This window comes from Phytophthora parasitica (assembly GCF_000247585.1).
Source record: "Phytophthora parasitica INRA-310 unplaced genomic scaffold supercont2.33, whole genome shotgun sequence".
In the NCBI taxonomy this organism is placed as follows: Eukaryota; Oomycota; class Peronosporomycetes; order Peronosporales; family Peronosporaceae; genus Phytophthora; species Phytophthora nicotianae.
In genome coordinates, this window is record NW_008649019.1 from 288328 (window position 1) to 305011 (window position 16684).

General features: G+C 47.6%; 6 protein-coding genes across 6 annotated transcripts; 5 read left to right on the plus strand and 1 right to left on the minus strand.

The window, feature by feature from the left end:
• Positions 1–1036: 1036 nt before the first annotated feature.
• On the minus strand, positions 1037–1690 carry PPTG_13526 (hypothetical protein; the record flags this gene model as incomplete). Its single annotated transcript, XM_008909257.1, has 1 exon — positions 1037–1690. The coding sequence occupies one exon, from the start codon at positions 1688–1690 to the stop codon at positions 1037–1039; it is 654 nt and encodes a 217-aa protein (XP_008907505.1).
• Positions 1691–3855: 2165 nt separating this feature from the next.
• On the plus strand, positions 3856–4499 carry PPTG_23226 (hypothetical protein; the record flags this gene model as incomplete). Its single annotated transcript, XM_008909258.1, has 2 exons — positions 3856–3957; positions 4380–4499. The coding sequence occupies 2 exons, from the start codon at positions 3856–3858 to the stop codon at positions 4497–4499; spliced, it is 222 nt and encodes a 73-aa protein (XP_008907506.1).
• Positions 4500–4556: 57 nt separating this feature from the next.
• Positions 4557–5983, plus strand: PPTG_13527 (hypothetical protein; the record flags this gene model as incomplete). Its single annotated transcript, XM_008909259.1, has 2 exons — positions 4557–5245; positions 5353–5983. 2 exons carry the CDS (start codon positions 4557–4559, stop codon positions 5981–5983), a joined length of 1320 nt encoding a protein of 439 aa, XP_008907507.1.
• A 3344-nt stretch (positions 5984–9327) lies between these two features.
• PPTG_13528 (hypothetical protein) lies at positions 9328–12443 on the plus strand (the record flags this gene model as incomplete). The annotated part of the gene is made up of 2 exons (XM_008909260.1): positions 9328–9487; positions 9574–12443. The coding sequence occupies 2 exons, from the start codon at positions 9328–9330 to the stop codon at positions 12441–12443; spliced, it is 3030 nt and encodes a 1009-aa protein (XP_008907508.1).
• Positions 12444–13605: 1162 nt separating this feature from the next.
• PPTG_13529 (hypothetical protein) lies at positions 13606–14259 on the plus strand (the record flags this gene model as incomplete). Its single annotated transcript, XM_008909261.1, has 1 exon — positions 13606–14259. The coding sequence occupies one exon, from the start codon at positions 13606–13608 to the stop codon at positions 14257–14259; it is 654 nt and encodes a 217-aa protein (XP_008907509.1).
• Positions 14260–15449: 1190 nt separating this feature from the next.
• PPTG_13530 (hypothetical protein) lies at positions 15450–16349 on the plus strand. The gene has a single exon (XM_008909262.1). It carries the CDS (start codon positions 15760–15762, stop codon positions 16267–16269), a length of 510 nt encoding a protein of 169 aa, XP_008907510.1. The 5' UTR covers positions 15450–15759; the 3' UTR covers positions 16270–16349.
• Positions 16350–16684: the final 335 nt, after the last annotated feature.

A 16684-nucleotide genomic window follows, 5' to 3' on the forward strand; every position in this document is an offset into this window, starting at 1 on the left:
TTCTTTAAAGTGGCCAATTGACATTCGCTCACTGTTGTACAGAGTATCCAGCGATTGTCCTTCTTTAATGGCGGCAGCACAAGCGTGCACACAGGGAAATTCCAAGTCTTGCCAGTTTCCACAGGTACACTCTAAGGCTGGTAAATCCACTAACCGCCAGGGGTGGGCATATCCTTCTTCGGCGGTAGGGCCAAGATGCAGGACGTTGTAAGATCTAGCCAAGCACGGTTTAACCTCGCTTTTTGTCTCGAAACCAAATCACCCAACTAGCGGAAAAAAGCCCCGACGAGTCCAGAGGCTTGGTACTCCTGCATTCATTGCCAATCCAATTGTTCAGCAAGGATCGACGTAGTCTCACCGTAAGTTGGTAGATGAAAGTGATCCAAGTATACGTATTTCACCCAATGTTTTCTACACGTATTCTGCGGCGCTAGGTTTGTGACTCTGAGTTCAGAAGCAAACAACTTATAGTCGTTCTCGCAATCACTCTTCGCCATTCTAGAGAAAATAACTCTCTCTTTTTGCGTGAGAACCTGTCCGATGTTCCCCTTAATATGACGAAGACAAAATCTGTTGACCCGCTTTTGGAAAACAAACTCTACAGCAGCGCGCAGGCCCTTATCCCGGTCCGAAAGGGCTGTGAATTCCAAGTCATCACCCAAAGCTTCCTTAACTGCTTGGAGGAACCAAATCCAGTTGTCTTTATTTTCAACTGGTATCAGCGAAAATCCAAAAGGTGTTATGAATTGGTTATAATCCTTGGTAGTAGCCACCAGAAAAACCCCATAGCTGTCCATCTCCCCTTTCAAGTGAGTGCCATCAAAGCCGTAAAGTCCCAATTTTCCAACGCGGATCCGAATGTTTGGGGTAAAACAGGCACGCTTGAAAGTCCAATCGTCGTCCTTCTCGAATCTCCAAATCGATCCTGGGTTCTTTTCGGCCATTACAATGAGATAATCTTCTAGCTTTTGATAGCTATCAACCTGATTTCCACGGAGCCTTTCATCAATGGCTGCCTTGATACGAGAGATAGCACTTAGAGCAATTTTATGGCATTTTCCAACAGAAACGAAGCGATAGCTGCCCCAGTCATCCTTTCAGTTTTATTCTCGTAGCGAGGTAGCATCTCATCCTCGACAAGCTGGGTCAAAGCTGCCACATCTTGTGCTCTGTTTCTCATGTCAGAGGCAGGACGCGCGACAGATCGCTCGGCAAATGGACGCCCGGAAAATCCCACGTGCTTGACATGGTTGTGAGTAAAGTTCACTCTAGTCACTTTCCAGTTTCCATTTATCCCACTGACGTTGATCGAGAACGGACAGGTTATGTCGTTGGGGTCAATAGAGTGGTCGTAAAAGTGCATGCCCTTCAGTATTTTACAGACGTATTTTGCATTGCCACCCTGGTTCGGCTTGCTGCTGTAGCTTGAAACAGCAAGTTGGAACCCGCAGGATTGAGCAAATTCCTTACAGCGTGCTTGAATGGCCTTCTGGGTTCCGTGGGTCTCTGAGGCTACGTTTGCACGTTGGCAATAGGCAACACCAAAGTCTGATTTTGATGGGTCCGTGTCTTGGACCTGAACGTCCGTCTTTAACAATCCTAGGTTTGTTGCCATAGCCAAGTCGGAGCTATCAAGCGTGAACTGAGCCGCTCCATGGTTAAGGTTTTTACGCACTCGTACACTTGTCATTTGGGCAACTTGGATGCAGTGCCAATGGACAGCTGAGGCTGTAAGTGGTAGAATGCGCGTGAAGAATGGCTGTAACTGATGCCAGGACTCTTTCTTTGAAGATCAGGTATCTAAAAGTAACTTCCGTGTTATTAGTGCCCTACCTAAAACTTCAAAGTACACGCGACGTGACTACTATTTTTAGAACTACTGAATTGGAAAATAGTAATTCTTTTTTTTTTTTGGTATATCGGAATAACTACACAAATCGATTCATAAATCTCAGTAGTTTATACTGAGTTATGGAAATTCCTCATCACACGGTCTATGTAGCAGCTGACACTGATCATGATATCTTGATCAAAAATAAACACTTCTAGAGGATACATAAGCATAATGTGGCACACCCCAACACAAATGTGTGGCAAGTAGCCCGCCCCTAAATAGCGTAGAGAAGCTGTTATGTGTCGCACAGTCAACGCAGCGTACCGTACTCATCGATACCTTAACCAAATTAACATTTTTTCTACAATTCTGCGACAGCTGCATTAGCATGCGATCGCAACTTTGACATGCAAGCAGATACGGGTAAGTGTGTCGCTCTCCAGGTCTCTCTAAACAGTGGAGCGTAAGCCAAAACAGCCATTGATGCAGAACGATATGGTCAAGGGATAATTCTATTACTATCCGATTGCAACACTACAACACGCTTTACAAGCCCAGCCTTTTCTATATGCCATCCTCACATTAAAATAACCATGCTTCCATAATGGGTACTAGATTTTTCGTCCTACTTATCCCATCCTTTATCTAATACCGGTATATCAATATATTTTCCGGTACAACCACAGGAAACGATTTTTCTTTTTTGAGTAATAGCTTGCCAGTGACAAGGAAGAGGCGAACCGCTTAGTTTTATGTTTGACGTCAAGTTGAATGACACAATCATGTACTTCATAGTGGAAGCTACCGATACCTCATATTCGACAAAAAAATTTTACTAGACCTACTTAAGATGGATTTTTGCTTTAGACACAGTTTTGTCTAGCTGCTTCTCACGTCTACAGATTCGCTTTCACTATTCTGTGTGCTATGGTTGAATACGCTGAAAGACAAATATATGAGCGTGAAATTTCTCAAGGAAAATACTACCAAACCGTCTAATTGAATTGAAATTGGCTCCTATCCGAGCACAGAGCAGATGCTGCGGCTGCGAAGCAGGTTCAGTAGATGCGTAGTTCGGTGACATGATATTTTTTTTTAATAATTCAAAGATCTGTAGGGCCTCGTCAGCCAAAGTACGAATACATTATGGCTTTCTTGTCCTCGATACTAGTATTAGCGATGCCCGTTCGTCTCCGTATCGCACCTTTTCTATGCGTGCGAGCCTTTACAATTTCAGCATTCGTAGGATTGATAATAATACCTGGCAGATTATTAGAGTGTTTTCTAGCTCATCCTTCATATGTAGTCACGATCATGTATCCGAGGTACTAGTTAGTTACAGGTGAAAAACAAACGGGTCAGATCTTAACCCAGCCACGCGTAGCCTAGTCGAGGAGTAAATAGCCACTAAATTTATGCCAACCTGCATCGATTGTCAAGCAAAGCGATATTATGATCATCACTGGGAACTAGATTAGACATAGTTGTCGATAGGAGGTATCCTAGCGAATGATTTGGGCAGATCACTTCTGCCGTCCAAAGGCGGCAATTCTGGCACATTCAAAGTGCGCAGCGACATACCCGGCTCAATATAGTGATCTTACCTTACCTATGTTCTATATCGGAGGAATACAACAAATCGGTCCGACAAAAAGGAATGTTGGTAAAAAAATTTTGCCAAAATGGATGAAAACCACAATGAATTAAATTTTTCTGGGATAGCAGTAACTCTGTGCTGCTGGGACAGCCCAAATCAGGTTAATTCGCTCGACGGTAACTGAAGCCGAAAAACTGATGCCGGTAACCGCCGTTTCATATACTTTTACCGGTGTGAGCTATTCGCGACCTTTAGCCTCTTTATTACCGGTATGAGCTGTTCGCGACCTTTAGCCTCTTTTTACCAGTATGAGCTGCTCGCGACCTTTAGCCTCTTTCTTATGAGAAAGTGACTGGACTTACACACGCTAAAGCTGACCTGGAGATTACTGAAGCAAAGAGACCCAAAATCCAAGCTCAGATCGATGAAGCGAAGAAGCGAGTGGAGGAAATTCGATCCAGCGCTTCGTAAGTTCGCAACGGCGGTGGATTTACGCAAGAGCAAGATCTCAGAGCTTCAGGAGCAGGTCAGCGGAGTTGAGGACGAACTGTTCGCGACCTTTAGCCTCTTTATTATGAGAAAGTGACTGCACTGTGGTACTGTATTAGGAGAAGATGAATGAGCTGTGGTAAAAGTACTGAAAAGAAGCGACGAACTTTCCGCAAATATGGCTACTGTATGAAGACTATGCACTACATTGAAGATTCTGGCTATGGTCACGGCCCATCAAGCGAGATGTGTGCGTGTCGTGAACCGTCGATCAAGGCGGGAGTCCTGCTAGGTACTATCGTGGCCAAAACGCGTTCGGCATGGAGGGGCAAAGGCGTGGGTGGCTCGATTTCCAGCTCGAAAGTGAATCGGGCGTTATCGACACCGGGTTTGTTACCGCTGAAAATCCGCGGGGTGAAACCCAGTACACTCAATTTACATTTCTAAATGCTATTGAAGCGGATCGTGCCGAGGCCACCCGGGTCAGACGCAATGAAAGACAGCGCGAGAGAAGAGCTCGGGCCCGCCGGGAACAAGCTGCTTCCGGAGCAGAAGCTAAAGAAAACGAGAACGGAGTAGCGGAAGCTACGCAATGCTAAGCAGCGCGCGCGGCGCGCACGAAAGCGCGAGGTAGACATGGCGGAGAATGAGCAGCATGAACCAGCGGCTTCTCCGACTCTGGTTGCTAATGCTGGAGACAGCCCACGAGAAGGGCATCACCGCGTAGCTCACAACGCACGCATAGCTCGAGATGCGCGCCACCTCCGTGTTGCGTTTCAGCAAATGCAAGACGATGAGAAACTTGCTGCGCTAAGCGAGCGGGTGCTCCATATAAATGCGCTGACGGTGGATGAAGTGGAATGGATGGGAAAAAACCAGCACTATGTACAGGATCCTCGTCTTGCTCTCGCGTATTATTACTGCTGCGGGACTGATCCTGGATCATTTGTGTTTGGCGATGAGCAACTTCGAGGTGACGGCGATGAAGCTGTTCGGGAACGCATTTCCAGCCTTCTTGATGATTACCCAAAGGAATCCGACATTGCCGAGAGCCAGCAGGAGGTGCTCGAGAGTGCACCTGAATCGACGACGATATGGGCTTGCGCTGCGTGTGGTAGAGTTTTGTTGCAGAATAAGTCCGAGAAGGTCTATTTCTCCGGACTACAAGAAATCCCTGGTATTCGTCTTTCGGAAAACGAGAGAAATGAACTGTTTGCTGACACGCCGAAGATTTACGCGCGTAGTTACCGGCAGCTTTACTTTCGTGGATCGGATGTTTACTACTTGATACTGGAGTTGTTGAATGATGGTGAAAAGAATCCTTTGTGTGAAAAGTGTCACAAAAACCCTCGGACGAGTAAATTCAGTGTTGCTGCGGGGCACGATTATGGTCGAATTGGCCGATTGCCTGAATTGTGTGATGTTGCTTTAGCTACATTTCGCCGGCGCGTTGCTTCGGCCTGGAATTGTCATTGTCCGGCAGGCATTCAAGGGGCCACGCTATTTGCTTTCCGACGAACGGACCGTGCGAAATCGCCCGTCTTTTACCGAAGGTAGACGGCTCATGCGCACCGAGGATTACATTTATTGGACCACGTGAAACCTGGCGGGTTCAAAAGAAGAAATTTAAAAAGCTGTATGAAATTCCGGTGGACAGTGTGTACCAATGGCTGAACGTGTTGGTTAACGTGAACAATGTCTTCAAAAAGGAGGTCATTCAGATCGAGGATTCCCCGAGGCAACGAGAGTTGTTCAGCCAGCTAGATGCCGCTATCGTACGCGACGTCCAAGTTTTGGACTCGGTAACCTCGGATTCTCTAGACGAGGTGGCTTCAGCACAATTCGACGAGCACGTTCCCGAAGGAGAGCTAACGGACACGGTCTTTGTGCGGAAGTCTGCCGTTCTTCCTGTTGAGCAAAGTGATCCCGCAATTGCCCACGATATTATCGATGCAATGGCGAGCGCGGTTGGATCGAGTCACTCGGTAGATGATACTGCCATCATTCCAATAAAGCGGGGAAAGTCACCGTTTGTGGAGTGGGTGGGTACCGGTTTGTCGTAGTCGTAAGGGTCACTGCACACACACAAGATTACCAAAGAAGATGGTGAAAGCAGCGATTTGTTGTCGTGAGCTAAAGATTTAATTTTTATCTATTAAAGTGATTAAAATTGAGTTTCTGAGTTAGTCAGACTCGCTATCTGAGTCACCTCCAATACAATCAATGTCATCGTCGGATTCTACTGAATGTTCGATTAGCTTTAGTTGGACCAGCTCTTCAACTGTAGCGTCGATATCACTCACAGGCTCCAAAACTTCTTCTACTGTGCGCGTGTCCATAAGTAAACCAACCTTCTTGAAGCCATTAGATATCGTAGTAGTGCTCAGTCCGGACCAGCACGCCGTTATCCACTCTGTGATGATCGGACGCCCCGGGGCTTTGAGTTTGAACGCTTCTTCTTTATATTTAGCTCGCAGTTTTGCTATCACAGCGGGGTCTTCTTCTTGTGTATGATTTTTGTGAGCTTCCGAAGTTTTTTTTTTGTAAGTTCTTCTCTTTTTTTACTGTCGTTCCGATTCTTTTTTTCGATACTGGGTTAGCTGCGTCTTCAACATTAAAGCCCACCGTTCACGTAGCCGGCTTTTCAGTGGTTGGTTCCACGCTATATCTGCTGGCTGGCACACGTACGTGTACCGGGGCGGAACTTTGTGAAGAATAACGCTGATGCTTGCCGCGTAATCGACGACTTCTTTGGTCCAGTGACCGCTGAAGTCGTCCCATAAAAGTAAAACACTTTCAGTCATGTCTTCGCGACCAGCGAAATGATACTTCAAAAAGTCTATGGAAAGGCCGGAGTTCCACCAAGCAGTGCCGTTCCCATAAATCCGACAGTTGTGCTGCTTCTGCAATGGCTCTATCTCTCGCCACACAGTCTCTCCAAAGCCATTCCGGATAGCATTATTGATGGCTTGCTTCTCTTTGATTGTGGCCGGCTTACTCTTAAAAATGATAAAGGGGTTGTACTTATTACCCTCCGAGTCACCCAACAGCATCGCAGTAGCGCGAACTTTCTCTTTGTTCCCACACTTAACCCAAACAGTCTTGCTTCCACGAGAGGTGATCGTTTTTCTAGGAAGATACTCGAAAAATATCGCTACCGGTATGATAGCACACGTTAATTAATATACAGAAATGCGTGTCAAGAAATAATAACAAAATAATAATGATTGTAGTGTCTTACCAGTTTGATCAGCGTTATACACCATTGTGCACTCTTTCTCGATCATAATTTGCAGAACTTCTGCACGGAATTTAGCGGCGGCTTCTTCAGCATCAGCCGGTGTTGTCTGGCCTTGGCGTGTTCGAGTACAAAAAGAAAGTTTGTGTCTTCGTAAAAAAAAATTTATCCATGTACCAGAAGCTCCAAACTGAGTAAATGGAATTCTGTTATCATTAGCGACATCTTTTGCGTACATCTGTGGCATGGAACGGGAGAGAGGGGCACCTTCTTACCTCAACGCGTTGATCCATCGCACAATTCCCTCCTCAATAGATTTCGGCAAGACAGTTGCTTCCCCACGATGGCGCAAGTTACGGTGCGTTCCTCGTCCCGAGGAGCATGCATCACGGATCCGATGTTCTTGTGCGATCCACTTGTTAATTTGTTTTTGGTTTTTGGCACGCCGTTGCTTATGATCCAGCTCTCCATAGAAATGATTGATAGTCTCATCGAGACTATTTCCCGCACCAATGTAATCTAAGACCTCCTTCTTGTGGATGTACGCTACAGCAATCCGACAATACTTCCTGGGCTGCCTGCCAGTTCCGTTGATACGAGGCCGAGGCATCGCTGGGTTTGCTGGTGAATGTGTTTCTACCAACGATTTATGCGTCCAACCATCTAAAATTAGAATTTCCGTCTGTTTAGGATTGAGCCCTGTGATTGGTCATTTAGGTAATGACCCCTACGACTAAGCGACTCTTACGACTACGACAAACCGGTAACGCGAAACTTTTGGCTGGCTTATTCCCCCATTTATTTTTGACCGGGTCAAGCCCGTTGCCGTCAGGTCCACTCCCTCAGGGCTATGTTGACCACCTCTTGCGTTATTGGGATGGTCGATTTGAGCGTTCCGTGACCTTTACAACCATGCTCTTCAATCAGCTGCAACGCCACGCCGCGGTACGAAAAGCAGCACGTGTCGGTCTGACGCATGGAAGGACGATGGCGAAATTTGGGAGGCTCATCAGTACGGAAAAGTTTAAGCGCGAACTAGAGTTTGCAAAGTCGAATCCTGATTCTCGTGAAGCTGGCAGAATGAACGCGTCTCTATTAAGGTTATTAGCATTGGTTGGCGGATCAGTCCCATTCTCTCCGTTCGAGCGCGCTGCGACTAGGCCGAAACTCGGCGCCATGCGTTATCGATATGGTATTGCTCTTCATTGGGTTACACTAGCAGCACCAGAACATGATGATTTACTGCTTCATCGTGTTGCCCAAATGAGGCAGAATAGAGGGTGGAGCGATCCGAATAGTGTTTTTCTTCAAAAAAACCTGCCGCTTTACCGATTTTCCTGATGTTATTCGAACGGATGCTCGAGCCCGCCTTAGTGTTTCTGCTTTATATCCCGCGTTATCGGCTCAGGTTTTTGAGAGAAAGGTGAAATCTCTAACAGAAAACATTATACGGTGCCGCGACTCAGGGTCCACGCGAGCAAGCTCTAGCTTTCTGGAGGCTAAAAAGGGGGTATATGGCCGGTGTGTGGCATTTAACGCTGTCGTTGAGCCTCAGGTGGACGGGCGTCTACACGTACATATGACAATCTACGCTACTGGAGTAAATCCTTCTCTGCTGGCGAGAAGCCCGGAACTTGTACGAGGAGCGAGACAGTACTTAAGTGCAGTTTCATGCACAACTACTACAAATGATGCTCGAATGTGGTGCCAGGCTCACGAAGGGAAAATGGCCCGTGCTTTTCAAGTTGAGGTGCCTTCCGCTTGTTATGACTACGATGGATTTTTACGTGCGGCGGAAAGAAGAGTTATGTCGACAAATACGCATTCTCATTCGCAACATGCCGCAAAGGGCTACGCGGTCGATGGATTTGCCGGCTCGCTAGACCCGCTGGGATTCACGAGGGCGCCACTGAACCTCTCTGCGTACGACTTAAAGCGGCTAGCGTTCTCGGGAAGCGTCAACGAGCTGATTTTGATGTGAGGTCAGTTACTGGTGCTCTTGCCAATTTTATCGACGAGAAGTGGGCATATACAAACAAGAGAATAGTCCGCGAACATACAAATGGTGCAATTGTGTGGGAGCAGCATCGACCACCGCAAGATGCCATGTTTGTGGAGACAAATCTTTCTCTTGCATGTTTGACCGACTCCCACACAAACTCGGCTATTATGAGCGGTGAAGACGCCGGGGATATGGTCGAAGAATATCAGCAGGCTTACATGTCAAAGGAAAAGGGTGGTCTAAAACATGCAATCTCTGCCATGCACTCGGCTATTAGCCATATTCTGAAGTTTCCAAGCGTCGCCCCCGACACAGGGACAGATTTACGTACGGCGAAACACCTAGCTGCTAGGACTGTGAATGCATTCAGTGGAGCGAACGAGTGGTCATATTCTCTAATGGTATATGCCTAGCTGAACACCGATCGTTCTTGTCCAGTGATACCTGTTGGTTCGTTTTCCCTCACAAACTAGTCCAGTATGTTGAGAACTTGCACGTGCAGGATGAGAGCGCCTCGGAGGTAGAGGAGGACGGTGAGATCGGAAACGTGACTGGCGACGATGATGAGGAAGATGGGTCAATTCATGAAAGGCTTGAGGCTCTTATTGCGTCTGCTGATGAAAATGAGGTTTCTTCTGCTGATATGAATGGTGTAACGCACACGGGATCGCGCATGTTTCGATTGAACGATGGGAAGATGGTCGTGGTTACTCAATCGGATTCGTATTGGCATCGCGGAAAATGGTTTGCTGATTACTCGCCTCTGGAATTTGAAATGATAGTTGACCTTTTGCCTCGCCGGGATTGCAAAAGAGAACCATCGTCGCGTGGGCGTCCTAAACGACGAGGGTTTGATCTGTCTCCAAGTCATCCATTAGCCCCGCACTACCAAGGGTTTATCCGCGCGAAATTCAAAACCCCAATGCTAGGAGGTACTCCGCCGCCGCCGCTAGCAAAGAATGGCCGGTCTTCACCTGCACTAAGCAAATATCTGCTGTGTTGGGGTCTTGGCAATCCGAAATTGGCACCTGATGTGTCCTCGCACGAGTTAATTCGCGTATGTAAGAGCTGGAATTCAGCATCTGCCAGCTTTCTGAGTAGGAAGCGATATCAATATCTTCACAACGTTTTGAAGAAACGGAGCCGCTCATCCACAAATGAGAAGACTTGCTCTGAGTGGAGGAGTCGAAATTGGGTCATACCGGCCGAAGGTCAATCGACGAATAAGAAAGGGCAGGATCACGAGGACACAATAGAACACGAAACTCCGCTAGAAGTTTGTGCTGAGGAGCTGTTCAACCTGAAGGTGGCTGCATCAGTGGCGAGCGCGGTCGAATCGCTCAGAAAAGATTTTTGGTCCGTTATTCCAAGTGATGTTGGTGGCACCACTCAAACAGAGTCCACTTGCGATCCAATTTTTCAAAGCAACCTTGAAGAGGGACGGAGCCTATCGCAGGTTGCACGCTCGATAAATGCGATGAGACCGCAAGGTGATTCTCGTCCGATGTTGGGTCCAAACCTGGCTACTGGAATTTCTGTACCGTCTGGAAGCGCTTTGGATAACCTTGAAGGTGTGAGCCAGGATGCATCTGAACGTGGCAAGTGCTCTCCTGATCAACGTCTAGTGTTTGACCGCGTAGTACAGAGTATTGACGGGGATAGAAAACTTCGTCAGACACTAACGCTTTTACACGGCGGCGGCGGAACGGGAAAATCGACTTTGATTTGTCGCATTGTGACAACGTTGGCAAGATATGGTATCGAAACAGTGAATACATGTCCTACCGGAGTTGGTGCGTTGCACCTGCAGAAAGGGAGAACGTTTCATTCTGCATTCAAAGCCGCGCGAGATGTTCTCAGTGTTAATAATGTGGAGTTGTTAAGCTTATCATTTACTGATCGAGTGTGGCTTATCGTTGTTGATGAGGTGTCGATGCTCTGCTCCGCGTATTTGCTACTTCTCGATACAAGACTGAGAGCAATATACCGTAACAACCTTCCTTTTGGAGGACGTTCGGTCATATTGTGCGGTGATTTCTTACAACTGAAAGTTACATCGGGGATAGCATTGTGCAAAATGTTTTATATGGATACGCGATCTAGTGCGCAGTTGAGTGCCCGTGCACTGTTCCGCAAGTTTCAAACGTACTTTTTGACTCAGCAGCATCGAGCAGCTAGCTGCCCAATCCAGCAAGCGAATCTGGAATCGTGTCGCGTTCTCCCTGCTGCTCGGCCATCTGGGGATAGTTGGTCGGCTCTTGAAAAGCAGACATTTCGACCGGTAACTCAGCAAGTGGTTAAGAGTGTGACGACGGAGCTTGACATCGACACTGTAAAACAAGACCCCGGTTGGCTTGATGACATGACAATTTTAGTCACAAGCAACTTCGACAAAGCTGTCTTAACGGGTTGTACGGCTCGGCTCTATGCGAAGAGGCATCGACAGCTGTTATTTCGTTGGAAACGAGAACTAAAACAAGATGTTTCACCCGAACTGGAGAGAATGGTCTACGACAAAGATGCGAACCCGGAACTGTTTGCGTATTTCGTAGCTGGGGCACCTGGCCAAGTACTAGATAACAATAACGACAACGTTAGTTGGGGTGTTGCTAACGGAACGTCGTGTAGGATGCATTCGTTAGCCTGGGAGGACCGCTTGAAGCGCGACCAAGTGAGAAGGATTGTGGATGAAGCTCGGCTCATCACTTCAGACGTTATCGACTTGTCGTTCCCTCCCGATTTTATTAACATCCAGCTTGTCAAGGTCGATGGAGATCTCCGAACGGATGAAGATTGGCCGTGCGAGAACAACCTTGAATCGGAATTTGTTGAAACGACGTCAGGGCGCTCCTATAAGAAAAGTATCATTATCCCCGTAGGCATCGCAAAAAATCCGCAGCGTAAATCGACCGTTAAGCTTGGATTCGGAGTGTTGGACAAACCCGTCGAGATGGAGTTCATTCAGCATGCAGTTGATCAAGCTCAGGTGATGACAGTGTGGAAAGCCCAGGGTGCCACTCTTAAACGAGTTGTGCTTAATCTCGAGCCGATCCGCGCAACCGCACCAAAATGGAAGTTCGAGCATATTTACGTTGGGATGTCTAGAGTGACGTCCGTGTCTAATCTGCGGTGCATGCCATTGACCGGCGCTTTTCGGCTTAATCGCTGCGGAATCTTCGACCAGACATTTTCACGACTAAGTGGAGATTTGATAATCAATAACACGAACTTGGGGTTTATTTTTTATTATAGATTTCATAGTGGCAATGTTGGTCAGATATGACACCGCCTGCACTTGCATACTTCAAGGTTGTAACTGCCACCATAATCAAATGTGATTTCTTCCCCCTTTTCATTGCTTGTGTGGCAATGACGCCGATCCGATACAATCCGGCTACGGTCCACTCCTCCGCAACGCAATTAGGGTCACAGCTGTGATTGAAGAAGCGAGATTCGTTTCCGAAGTGCTCGGCGTCGATATACATACCGTTTCCGTACTGCATGACATAAAGACAGGATTTTAGGCTCTCTCGTAGCTCCTTTTCTTTACCGTTTATGATTTCACCGACATATTCTCTGATGATGGCTCCCTTGGCAATGTTTTGTGCGACGAACGCCCCGAATCCTGTTTCAATGGTTGGTTTTATCTCCAGCAACGGAATTGCTATTTCATATTGCTGCCACGGTCGGTTGCCACACGTGCTAAGATTGCATTTGTCCTGATCACACTGAACGCGTCTGCGTCTATTGTTACATCGCGCAGTACACTCGACGGTGCAGGTGCACTTTTCAGCTCTCCACTCGCTTTCCTCCAAGCAACCAATATTGTTGCTAATCCACCGCTGCTCCGCGCACCACGCTTTCGTACGAGTCTCAATCGTATTACCCATTGAGGTTGTGACCCGGGCAAAAAAAGTCATGAAGCGATGTTTTTACCTGCCGGCGCTTCCAAGACATATTTCCTTCGCGATGAAGTAGTAAATTCTGCTTCAAGTACTTCAAAGGCGCTCTGACCTTCTTACTTGGGTACGCAGCTGGTTTTCGTGAGAATCGCGCAGAAAAAGAAAAAAAAAAACTTTGTACAACGTGACCTTGTAAGAGATGTTTCCAACGCACTGTTGTTTTTTCATGATTGAGGGGTGGTGAACCTAGCTAATACGATAAATATGCCTCGATAGACTCTTGAAGTTCAGAACTATATAGCAAGTTTACGCGATTAACGTACATAGACTATTCTGGCTCAACACCGAGACTTCCAAAGGATTGACTCAGGTTTCATTTCCCAATGGCGCTGGCAGATATTACCCGTTATACAAGCACACAACACGACGGCAAATCGACTAGTATGATCTTGCAATCGGCGTCTGCTGTCTGTAGACAGGATGGTCGGCTCGCTGGATTAGAACACGTTGGGGAAATTGTGAGTTCATTTCTCGTCATGGACTATGGAGAAGGTGTGCAAGCGAGTTTTTTCGTACAGGTTACTTCGATTGGCTTGCCGGCTTCCTTCATCGCCTATTGTGGATGCACCATGCGACCGCTGTCACCGCTTTGCTGCACGTAGTGGCCTGCTGCAGCAAATGCAAACGCTCGACCGACTATTTCCCGATGTACTTATCAGCATGGCTGCAACCGAAGCTGCTGCTAGTGGCCACCTTCACGTTCTGGAATGGTTGTATTTACGACAGCACCGCGTGTGTTGGGAACCCAATATTACGCGAAAAGCGGTAGGTAGCGGTATATTACCCGTTGTCCGCTTACTTATCCAGCGGTTTCCTCCTGTAAGCGTGAAAGAGCTCTTCGAGGTGCTCCTGGTATCACTTGTTGGTGGTCATACTGAGATTACCGAGTTTCTTTGGGGGCAGGTTTTGCAGTTACAGCCGAGTCAGACATATGTGAGCACTGCTGTGTCACGAGCCTCGCTATCGCTTGCTAAATGGATGCTCAGAGACCCCACCGTCGGCCCGCCGATCATTTCGATCGACTTCGCAGCTCGACGTGGAGATATTGATTTTGTTCAATGGGCCCAATATCACCGTTCCATTGCAACTTTCTCTGCATTGGATTATGCGGCAGCTAGTGAAATGACTACACGTTAACCGGTCGGAGGGGTGTACAATAGAAGCAATGGACGGTGCCGCAGCTCACGGCCACCTTAAAGTTGTTCACTGGCTCCATCAAAACCGAGGTGAGGGTTGTACCAGCCAGGCGTCCTTCTTAGCTGCAATCCGAGGGCATCTTAACATTCTTCAGTGGCTAGTATTTAATCGTCTTGAGGGAGTTCCTTTAATACGTTTGATCACGTGTGCGCCAACGGTCATCTACGCGTGGCTCGATGGTTGACTGCCAAGAGTCTAGGGAGTGGGTCTACAAACGCTATGGACTGGGCGGCGGCTCAAAATCAGCTGAACATTGTAAAGTGGCTGCACGATGCCCGTCCAGAAGGATGCACATTTGCAGCCATGGATGTCGCTGTCTGCCACGGTCATCACTCGATACTTCGCTGGCAGCATCAAGAGGCGACCTTATGATACTTGAGTTTATTCATGCGAACCGCACAGAAGAACCATCAGAGGAGGCGTTCCGCTTCGTTGTGGTCAGAGGGGATTTGCATACGGCGCGATGGATAGCTGCTAACTATAGAACGACAGTGAATATGCGGACGGTTTTTGCAAACGCAAAGCACAACGGCTGGACGGCTACTATTATCCAGGCAGCTTTTTTCACTGATAATTAATCGCGCATCTTTATAATTTCATCTTCTCTTCGTCTTTGCAGAAAACTTATTTCGGCTTAGATCTGAAAAATATGTTCTTGCGCATACCCCTTGGGAGCCGACAATACATTTCAGTGTGTGCCCCATTTGGTCGTCGCAAATGGAATGCAGCTCCAGTCTAACCGTTACTCTAGGGTTCAGATACTTAAGGTATCATCAAAATGAACACTTTAGATCCGATTGACGTCATCAATCTAGAACCTTCTACTCGAATTCGTCTTTTTTTCTGAGAATCACGAGTTGCTTCTGTGTTTCATTGAAAGATTATCTACTGGCTTTGAGCTCTTAGGTCAACATTTACTTGGTAAAAGTCCTCAATGAAATTATCCGATTACTTCTTTCCTCTATCAAATGCAGCACGTTCTAGTCCTTCTCTTCTCCGACCTCCGAGATTTTTCTCATATATTGTTCTCTCATTGCATCGGTGAAGGGGGGGGGGGGGGGGCACCGGGTAGCTCCGTAGGTGGATTTAACTTTCGCTTCCTTATCGCATTTGGGGACACATGTCAATTAAACCTATCAGAGTGAGGAAAGCTGATGCGGTCGAAGATCACGCTAAGCGCCAAATCGCGCCAACTGCCCGTCATGTGGGGAAGACCCCAAATAGCGCTCTTTCGCTCTTGAACGATATACACGCGATACCACGGGAAGGGGTAAGCGTTGGTGTTGCGAAATCCCGAGGTGGGGGGGGGGGGGGGGGGTTCTTCCGTTGAGGCGAAGACGCGTGATGTCACGGTCCGAGACGAATTCAAGTCCGAAAGTGATGGCAACTACTCTACTGAAGGCGCTGTTTGTGGTAACCTGAAAGGTGTGGTCAAACCCAATGACGTTGGGGGTGCTGGTGGGACCAAAACCCGTTGCAAGGGTGCTTCCGTCGCGTCGAAAACGCCTGATCTCCTGGTCCAGGACGTGTCCAAGCCCATGGGGGACGACAACAGCTCAATCGAAGGCACTGTTCGTGAAGCAGTGGTTGGGGACAATGGAGTTGGTGGTGTTGTTGCGGATATTCCCTACGAGCCAGATTGTGCTAATAGCAGCAGTGAGACTGGAAATGGTGTTCGTAATCACCACGAGCAAGATGGTGTTCAGCTTCTGCCCATTAAAGACCTCAAGGCTGGCATGCCTTCGCCTTGGGCTTTTGTTGGTCGCGTGTACGCTCGGAATCCCATACGCAATTGGAAGACGTTCCATGATGCAGGTTCATTACTCGAGATGTACGTCGCTGACTCAGCAAAAGACAGTATTCGTGTCACCCTCTTCAACGACGCTGTGGACAGATATAAAAATGTTGTTACCCCAGGATCGACTTAGCGCTTTTCAGGGGGCCGTGTAAAACCAGTTTTTGCGTCTAGTGATGGAAAAATTGAAATTTCTTTCGGCTCTGGTTCAGTAATAAGTCCGGCGTCTTACCAAATGGCTGACATACCTGATCTCGATTGCGCCCGTCTTGCTGACCTGGCATGGCGCGCAGCTGGGTCCGCTGTATCTACTTGCGCTGTCGCTCACTCTATTGGAGCGCTGAAACGAATTGTTACGCGAAAGGTAAAATCGCTTGATAAACGTGAGGTTTTGTTGGTCGATGACTCCGACGTTAGCGTTGTTTGGGACACACTGCCCAACTGCGACGTGTCTGAGGGAAGCGTTGCTCTCATCAACAGTGGTAATTTATCCGACTATAACCATCATAGGTCGATCTCTATGGGCGTCGGTTCTGACCTTGTTTGTGAACCTGCTTTACCCCGAGCAGA

What these genes read in the sequence shown, in the direction of transcription:
- PPTG_13530 (XM_008909262.1), top strand. Translation starts at nt 15,760, where the DNA reads ATGACGTTGGGGGTGCTGGTGGGACCAAAACCCGTTGCAAGGGTGCTT.